The sequence below is a fragment of the Phaseolus vulgaris genome, chromosome 9, assembly GCF_000499845.2.
Source record: "Phaseolus vulgaris cultivar G19833 chromosome 9, P. vulgaris v2.0, whole genome shotgun sequence".
In the NCBI taxonomy this organism is placed as follows: domain Eukaryota; kingdom Viridiplantae; phylum Streptophyta; class Magnoliopsida; order Fabales; family Fabaceae; genus Phaseolus; species Phaseolus vulgaris.
This window is the reverse complement of record NC_023751.2, coordinates 6133495-6143392: the sequence shown is the minus strand read 5'-3', so window position 1 is coordinate 6143392 and position 9898 is coordinate 6133495. Positions and strand designations below refer to the sequence as shown.

The following is a 9898-nucleotide window of genomic DNA, read 5'->3' as shown; positions in this document are numbered from 1 at the left end:
CACTTTCTTAAACACTTTCTTAAAGCTCTCTGTAATCCAATTATCAAATACGTTATATAAGAGGAATGGGTACACCTCCTCTAAAATCTTTTTCATTTTCATTTTTTTTCTGAAATGGAGTTGGAATTAAAAAAAAAACGATTACATTCTTCTCTCGGTTATTCATTCGAACGATGTGCTCCTCCTTGTCTCCGTTAATTTCGGACTCGGATGATATCTGCAAAAGGCACTCCGACACTGTTATTAGTATTAGATGATGACACACCTGATTCTTAGAATCTGTGTCTATTTATATGATTATCATAAACTCTTTGTTATTGGTCGAGTTAAGGATTTGGATTACAATTAAAAATATATTACCTAGTGTTTGATCATTGATTATCTCGATAATCCTTTTTGGGTGTGATGGTTTCGGTTGTGTCGGTCAGTTTTGACCGGGTGCCAGACCTCCAAGTGTTGTATGTATCGACCGGTACAATTTTCATGAAGTATATGAAGAAAACAAAACTTTTGTACATTTTTTAAAATTATTTTTTGAAATTTTAAGTTTTGAGGGTGAGTTTTGGGGGTATTTGAATGAATTTGTGTGTGACTCATGGAGTATTAGTCTCTTTGTTTGATTCTGATATCTCGTCCAGGATGATGATTTTTTTTTCTTTTTAAACATAGAGATTGTTCTAGTTTAAGGTTTAAGCAATACCAAATTTAGAGCATTTGGAAATATGAGTCGATCCTCGTTAGAAATTGTTTTCCTTGTACCCTCTTTGGTTTCTTAACAATTTAATTTCAAAAAGTTTTTGATGTTGGAGATTCACCAATTGTAATAAGGGTAAAGTGAATGACGTTTGTCTTCTTGATCTCTTAAATATAAATAATTGTAATTAGATTATCAATTATAATTTTTGTCAATAATAAGTGTTTAATTCATTTCAAGACTTTTAACAACAAAAATGTTAATTTTAGGAGGAACAAATGTGGTATGAGAAGCAAAATATTTATTAGGATTCTATTGGATACTATATTGATTTAGCATGTTACCAAATAGATGCTTCTTGTTCTTCTCAAAATTTTCTCACATCTTATTCATTTTGTTCATTGTCAACAAGATCAAACCTTCAATAATGGATGATCTATTTAACATAAAACAACAATATGTTCCAACATATGATTGTGATGAGAAAAAAATATATTGAAAAAGAGTGTTGTACAATGTGGAAGGAGTTGAAGAGATTCATATGAAAGAAAAAAAAAATAACACTCAAATAAGTAATAACTCTAACAAAAAAAAGTGAGTACTTCTACACCTTCTTAATTGTGTATTGAAGAATTTGTTTGATACATCCAATAATTTCACATTACTTAATAAAACTATTATACTTCAAAATGAATAATGTTACCTTATAATATACATACATGAGTACAAGATAATTTTTCTTATAACTATTAATATTATAGAAACAAACTACTTTCTAAAAATACTAAAAGAATGTAACATCACAAAAAAGGTCTTACAAAATATTTTAGAGCAATAAAATTGATGTATATTTGTTAAACTACAAGGTGTAAATAACAATTGTCAAGATCTGACCCAACTTGAACTGAACGTATAATGAGTGAACTTTTAAAGTTGGACATGGACTATTGATTATAACTAAATTGCGGAATTTTTTTCTTGCACCCTGTTTGGACATGGACTATTGATTATAACTAAATTGCGGAATTTTTTTCTTGCACCCTGTAAAAGAACTGTATACCTTTAAATATTAAATTCTGAATTATATAATTTATAAGATATTATATTAGATATATGTAAGTAAATATAATTATTTCTGATTCTACCATTTAGAATATACCTTATAATTACTACGGAAACACAGGCGCTAAATCCGATTTTTTTTATTATTACTATATTGTATATTATTGTGTGTATTCATATCTTTTAAATATCAAATATCACTAAGTAAAAAGAAGATAAAAACATTTTCACTCATCATTTATGAGTTTTAACCTACTATTTTAATAATTAAATTGCAGTAAAAAATATATTAAACAAATTTAAATTTATAACACAATAAACATTACCAATTTTGATTTGTTGTTACTAACATAAAACTAAAAAAGAGAAATATAATAATGAAAAGAAAAAAAAAGAATAATAAGATAAGAAACTCTGTAACAAAATTTATTTTCCAATTTCTTTCCTCTTCTCTGCAAGAATGTTCAGAAAACATTCATCCTCCCATGTCCACAAGTTAACTTTGTACCTTAAAGAAATTAAGTCATCATTATTGTGAATCACTAATTTTGATTTGTTGTTACTAACCTAAAACTAAAAAAAGAGAAATATAATAATGAAAAGAAAAAAAGAAGAAGAATAAGATGAGAAACTCCATAACAAACCTTAAGAAAATATTTATTTTTTAACCCCTTTCATCTCTCCGCAAGAATGTCATATTCAGAACGCATTCATCCTCTACGTCGATGCCCACATCAACAATGGTATCAAAGATAACTCTGTACCTGTGCAGTATTCCGCCTTTGGTGTACGAAAATGAAAATAAAAATGAGTAACATGAACAATTAAACAACCAAGAAAAGAAAATTCACTTACATATACTGTACCTGTTTGGAGAAATGGGGCCCAGGCACGGTCGGTTGACGTAATGAGATTGCTGACGTGTCGATCTTTTTCTCCTTCGGTCGGTGGTTCCTTTTTGGTGTCTCCTTCAGTTGGTCGTTCCTTCTTGGTGTCTCCTTCGGTCGGGCGGGGGAGGGTACCTGCGAAGGCACTCCGACGCTCAAGTAAGTATGAGATTCTAAGCGCAGTTTCGTAAGTGAATGAAAACGTACCTTTCTCTGGCTTGAGCACAGTATTTATAGGATTGCCTAATGGGCCTTCTGTCCCTTGGGCTCAGGGTGGTTATGGATATGTCTTGCTAGTCGTGCTCCGGAATACCCGGGGAACATATCTTCTTTAAACGCATATTCCTTATTCTTCGGAGGTGTATCTTAACCAACTTAGCTTGTCACATAAATGCCCTTACATTTATTGTGCGTTCGGTCGGTCGGTCGGTGCCTACCGGTACACTTGCCCCCCAGGCTCGAGGTGAATAAAAGCCGAAGAGTCGTAATGATTGTTGTGCCTTTCGAGGTGTCAGACATTAAATTTAACGGAATGACGGGACGTTCGCATTAGCGAAGAATATTTTCGGTTAGGCATCAGACAAGCGGCCTTCCTTCATGGAGCACCCCTAGAGGACGACCGATACGACATAGAAAAAATAGTAGTTGATGGAAAGTTGGTGCCGGCCAACCCCGATGATAATTTAGATGAGGAGGCCGAGGCGGAGACCCCTGGCCCACAGCCGGACGCCTCTTTTGAAGAGTTAATGAACAATGTGCCATAGAAAATTGTTGGGCCCGACATGTGAGCAATACACACTTGCATTTTGAATATTTTATAATTTTAGCTAATATTTGTAGTGCGTAGGCCGAACGATAATTTCTAAACGTGGTTTGATTTATATAAGTAATGATTTACGAATTCGGGTGCCGAACGAGGCATAGGTAATTTCGATTTTCGAAAGAATAAGGTAATGTGGATGCCGAACGAGGCACAAATAATTCCAATTATGGTATAATAAGATAATTCGGGTGCCGAACGAGGCATAGATAATTCTGATTACATTAAAGTAATAAGATAATTCTGATGCCGGACAAGGCATAAATAATTCTGATTACGTTAAAGTAATAAGATAATTCGGGTGCCGAACGATGCATAGATAATTCTGATTACATTTAAGTAATAAGATAATTCTGATGCCGAACGAGGCATAAATAATTCCGATTACATTTAAGTAATAAGATAATTCTGATGCCGAACGAGGCATTTTACATTAAAGTAATAAGATAATTCTGATGCCGAACGAGGCATAGATAATTCTGATTACATTTAAGTAATAAGATAATTCTGATGCCGAACGAGGCATAAATAATTCCGATTACATTTAAGTAATAAGATAATTCTGATGCCGAACGAGGCATAGATAATTCTGATTACATTTAAGTAATAAGATAATTCTGATGCCGAACGAGGCATAAATAGTTCCGATTACATTTAAGTAATAAGATAATTCTGATGCCGAACGAGGCATAAATAATTCTGATTACATTAAAGTAATAAGGTGATTCTGATGCCGAACGAGGCATAAATAATTCTGATTACATTACATTAAAGTAATAAGATAATTCTGATGCCGAACGAGGCATAGATAATTCTGATGCCGAACGAGGCATAGATAATTCTGATTACATTACATTAAAGTAATAAGATAATTCTGATGCCGAACGAGATATGAATTGAGTAAAGGACTAGGAGATTTAGATTTTAATTTAGTGCCTCGTTAAAACCTTCTCGGTCGTAAACCCTCCTTAGGGAAAAACCGACCGAGCGAGGAAAGAGTGCACTTTTATTATTAAAGTTCAACTATAATAAAATTTGAGATGTGTGGCATTCCACGTTCTCGGTATTTCCTTCCCAGATAAATGTTCTAAATAATAGGCTCCACCGGCTGCCGTATCTGCTATGCGAAAAGGTCCTTCCCAATTGCTGGAGAACTTGCCTCCTTCCTTCCGAGCGCTGCTCCGCATTCGCCATACTAAGTCGCCTTTGTGGAACAATCTTGGTTTAACTTTGGAGTTGTATCGTCTGGCTGCCCGAATTTTGCATGCTTCTTCTCTAATTCTACACTTGTCCCGGAGTTCGTTGATGAGATCGAGGCCGACCGAGAGGCTTTCCTTGTTTAGATCAAGATCAAGGGTTTGCCGACGGAGAGAGGGTTCGCCAATCTCGACGGGGATCATAGCTTCGGTGCCATACGTTAGGCTGTACGACGTTTCTTGTGTAGTCGTCTGAGGAGTACAGCGATATGCCCATAAGACTTCTAAGAGTTCTTCAGTCCAGTTGCCCTTTGCTGGGCCGAGACGTTTCTTTAGTTCGTTCAAAATGACTTTGTTTGCAGCTTCTGCTTGTCCGTTTGTTTGCGGATGTTCGACTGAACTAGCGATGTGTTTGATGTGGAGCTTCTCGTAAAATTCAGCTAATGTTCGGTCGGTGAATTGCCGACCGTTATCGGTGATGATGATTTGTGGAAGCCCGAAGCGGCAAACGATATTTTTCCATACGAAATTTTGAACATTGCGGGCGGTGATTGCAGTCAGGGGCTCGGCTTCGATCCACTTGGTGAAGTAATCAATGCCGACTAGTAAGAATTTACACTGGCCTTTTCCGGGGGCGAAAGGACCAATGATGTCCATACCCCATTGGACGAACGGCCAAGGTGATAACATAAAATGGAGTTCCTCAGGCTTTTGATGGGACAAAGTGCCAAACTCTTGGCATTTAAGACATTTTTGGACGAAATTGGTGCAGTCACCCTGGACGGTCGGCCAGTAGTATCCGGCCCGGAATACTTTGGCAGCCATTGTCCGTGCGCCGGAGTGAGTTCCGCAAATTCCTTCGTGCAATTCTTGGATGACATAGGAAGCTTGGTCTGGTGTCAAACATTTAAGGAGTGGTTGGGTATAACCTCGGCGATAAAGGTCGTCGCCGATTAAGACAAAACGGGCGGCCTGCAGCTTCATGGTTTTTTCGCCGAGAGGACTACATGTGCCGTCGAGTAAATATTGCTTGATTGGGGTAATCCAAGTAGATTCCGTGTCGGTCGTCAGGCATTCCTGTGGGTCGATGCTTGGGCGTGCAAGCGTAACATGGATGACCGACCGATGCATTCCTTTACACTTCGTGGTTGCTAACCGGGACAAGGCGTCTGCGCGGGTATTGTGATCACGTCGAACGTGCTGCATAGAAATTTCAGAAAAGGTGCTCATCGACTGTTTGACTAAGTGATAGTATCGCTGTAAAAAGCTTTCTCGGACTTCATATTCGTCGTTAAGCCGACCGATGACAAGCCGGGAATCACTTTTGCAAATTAACTTAGTGATTTCTAATTCTTGAGCGAGACGTAGACCGGCTAATATGGCTTCATATTCGGCCTGATTGTTTGAAGCTTTGAAGTCGAATTTGAGGGCTTGCTCGATGACAATCTCGCCGGGGCCTTCCAAAACGACTCCAGCGCCGCACGACCTCTCGTTGGAGGAGCCGTCAACATATAAGATCCATGATGAATGTTCGGTCTCGGCTGAAGAAGTAGTGAGTTCAGCTGCGAAATCGGCGAGAGCTTGCGACTTGATCGCTCCTCGTGGTTGGTACTGAATATGGAATTCAGATAGTTCGATCGTCCAACCGATCATTCGTCCGGCTAAATCTGGCTTAGTGAGGATCTTTACAATAGGGTAATTTGTCCGAACAATAATCCGGTGATTCTGAAAATACATACGCATTCGTCGGGCGGTAATGATGAGGGCCATGGCTACCTTTTCGATCGTCTGGTATCGGATTTCGGCGCCATGAAGGGCGCGGCTGACGAAGTAAACCGGCCGTTCTTCAAAATTAATTTCTTGCACTAAGACTGAGCTGACGGCTTCGTGTGAAACGGCGAGGTAGACTATGATGGGTTCTCGTGCGTCCGGTTTCTGGATGACCGGCGGGGTTGATAAAAAAGTTTTCAAATCGAGGAAAATTTCCTCACATTCGGTCGACCACTCGAAGCGAGATGCTTTTTTCAGCTGTCGGACGATGGGTCTCGTTCGTTCGGCGAGTTTAGGAACAAATCTGGATAGTGCGGTAAGTCGGCCGATAAGTCTCTGAATTTCCTGAATGGAGTTGGGACTTCGCATTTCGGAGATAGCTCTGCACTTCTCGGGGTTAGCTTCTATGCCTCTATGAGTTAGCATAAAACCTAAGAACTTACCCCCCTCGACGCCGAACGCACATTTGTCAGGATTGAGTCGCATCTGGTGTTGGCGGAGGGCCTGAAAAACTTCTTTTAGGTCGGCAATATGTTGTTTGCATGAGTCGGACTTGACGACGATGTCATCGACATAGACTTCAACATTCCTACCAATCATGTCGTGGAATACGTGGTCCATTAGCCTTTGATAAGTGGCTCCGGCATTTTTGAGTCCGAAGGGCATAACTTCATAGTAGAAATTGCCGGAATCAGTCATGAAGGCCGTCTTCTTTCGGTCGGCCGGGTGCATTTGGATTTGATTATAGCCAGAGTAGGCATCAAGGAAGCTGAGGATGTGATGTCCGGCTGCACCGTCAACGAGACGATCAATGGTAGGCAGAGGATACGAGTCTTTTGGGCAAGCTTTATTGAGGTCTGTGTAGTCAACACACATACGCCATTTTCCGTTCGCTTTCTTCACCATAACCACGTTGGCTAGCCATGTGGTGTAATGGGCCTTCCGAATGAATCCAGCCTGTAACAATTTGTCGGCTTCCTCACGTGCGGCTTGACGTCGTTCCTCGCCTAGATTTCTTTTCTTTTGAGCTATTGGCTTAGCTTCTCTATACAGTGATAATCGGTGAGTGATAACCTGTGGGTCTACGCCAGGCATATCAGCAGCCGTCCAGGCGAAAAGATTGGAATTTTTAACAAGTGTCGTCCCGATGGCCATTCGGTCGTCCGGTTTCAGCGAAGTACCGATGTGCGTAGTGTGGCGATTATCACGAAGTGGGAATGGATGCAAGTCTTCTCCTGCTTCCATACGGGGATCGTCTATGCGAGGGTTGAGGTCAACAAGGGCTATCATCTGACGACGGGACATGTGTCGTCCGGAATGCCGTGTGGGGGAACGCCCTCGTTTTTGCGAGATTCGGTCGTCCGGATTGGTTGTATAGAGTCGTCGAGTTGGCTCACTTTTCAAACTTGCGACATAGCATTCTCTAGCAGTTTTTTGATCGACATGGATGGTTGCAATGTCGTTAGTGGCCGAAGGGAATTTCATGGCTAAGTGTGGGGTGGAGACAATGGCTTTTAATCTGTTGATAGACGGCCGGCCGAGCAGGATGTTGTAAGAAGTCTGGGCGTTAACCAGCAGATATCGTACGTTTATTGTTTTGTGGAGACCGTCTTCCTCACCGAAGGTTGTATACAAGTCTATATACCCCTTAGTGTCGACCCGTTCACCTGAGAACCCTACAATTTATTCGTTATAGGGTTGAATTTCTGATTCTGGAATGCGCATTTTCTTGAAGATTTCCCAGTATAATATGTCGACTGAGCTACCTTGGTCGACCAAGGTCTTGGCAATTGCGAACTTGTCAATTTCGACAGTGATTACCATGGGGTCGTCCTGGGCTGGATCTATAGCTGTAAAGTCATCGTCAGTGAAGGTGATCGGAGGTATGTGTGGACGCCTCCTTGTGGTAACATGTGCGGACTGGATGTCTCGGAGATGTTTCTTTCGGGCGGAATTTGAGCACCCGCCACCGGCAAAGCCTCCAGCTATATAATTAGCTTCGTGGTTCGGTTCGCCCAAATTAACGGGTCCAGCAATCATGTTGATGACTTCGCGGACTCGTTTGCGAGGGCGGGTGTTTCGGTCGGGACTTATGCTGCGGGCGCGTGTACGCCGAACGGGGCTTTCACTGCGTTTCCGCGAAGCCTGATTATGGTCGGTTCGACGTTTATAATCGTTACGGTACGACCGGTCGACACCACGAGATGTACGGTCGGTACTCCGTGGTGGGGATCTTGAATTTCTTGTCCTCTTAACGAACTGCCTCAAATGACCAGCCTGAATGAGCTCTTCGATTTAGTCCTTCAACGCCTGACATCCTTCGGTCGTATGGCCGAAGTTTCGATGGTATTGACAATGCTTAGCGGTGTCTGCATTCGGTGGCGTTTGATATTGCTTCAATATCGGAATTAAGTCTGTTTGTAGTGCTTCATCTAGGGCTCGTCCCCTCGGCACAGTTAAGGGGGTATAACTGTTAAACCTGGGGATTTGGCCTCCTCTGCTCCGGTCGGATCTTGGAGTGATTCGGGCAGTGCGTTCGGTCTCGACTTCTCTTTCTTTGTTCGGGGTTTGATCTTTGAGGACTTCAGATCCGACGGTTTTGAACCGTTGGTGGTAATCGATGTGTTCTTCGATTTGCATGAATTTGGTTGCTCGAGTTCGAAGGTCTTCCATGTCTTGAGGCGATTTCTTGATGAGACTTTCAGTAAAACGGCTCGGCCGGATGGCCGAGACCAAATGGTGCAATGCAACTTCCTGCTTGAGTCCTCGGATGTGCATGCATGCTTTGTTGAACCTATCTAGAAAAGTTCTGAGAGATTCACCTTTTTCTTGTTGTACCGCTAGGAGAGACATGGAGGACATGTGATGTGGTCGGCTGGTGGCATATTGAGTGGAGAATTTTACAGCTAAGATGTCAAAGTCGTCAATGGAGTTCGGAGGCAGCTCTGTAAACCAAGTAAGGGGTTCTCCCTGAAGGGACGTGGGGAATACTTTACACCACACATTATTATCTGTGGTATACAAAGTCATTTGCGTCTTGTACACATTTAAATGCTCGTCCGGGTCGGTCGAGCCGTCATAGAGTTTAATAGCGAGACCTCTCCATTTGTCAGGAAGTGGTGTAGTGATAATTTCGTCTGTAAAAGGATGACCCCTTTTACTGGACTTTCGTTCGACTGTTTCAGCTCTGAAAGCAGGATTGGTATTAGTCGGTGTAGGTATGAGAGAGGCGGTTCGGTCGGCCATATGGGATTGGCCTTCTCGTTCGGGATTATTGACCTGTTGCTGGAGCCGTGCATTCTGCTCTCTTAATAAGGCGATTTCTTCTTCTTGGCGGCGTCTATCTTCTTCATGTTGGCGATGGTCTTCCATCCCCTTTTGTCGCAGTTCCTCCATCTGAGATTGGAGGGTTTGAATCATAGTCATCTGTTCTGCCATAGCGTCGTTGTTGTTTCTTGTCGCAACCATT

General features: G+C 41.4%; 1 protein-coding gene across 1 annotated transcript; it reads right to left on the bottom strand.

The window, feature by feature from the left end:
* Window positions 1–8724: 8724 nt before the first annotated feature.
* Window positions 8725–9897, bottom strand: LOC137822165 (uncharacterized). Its single transcript, XM_068627068.1, has one exon. The coding sequence runs from the start codon at window positions 9895–9897 to the stop codon at window positions 8725–8727; it is 1173 nt and encodes a 390-aa protein (XP_068483169.1).
* Between the last annotated feature and the right edge of the window lies 1 nt (window position 9898).

What these genes read in the sequence shown, in the direction of transcription:
- LOC137822165 (XM_068627068.1), bottom strand. Translation starts at nt 9,897, where the DNA reads ATGGTTGCGACAAGAAACAACAACGACGCTATGGCAGAACAGATGACT.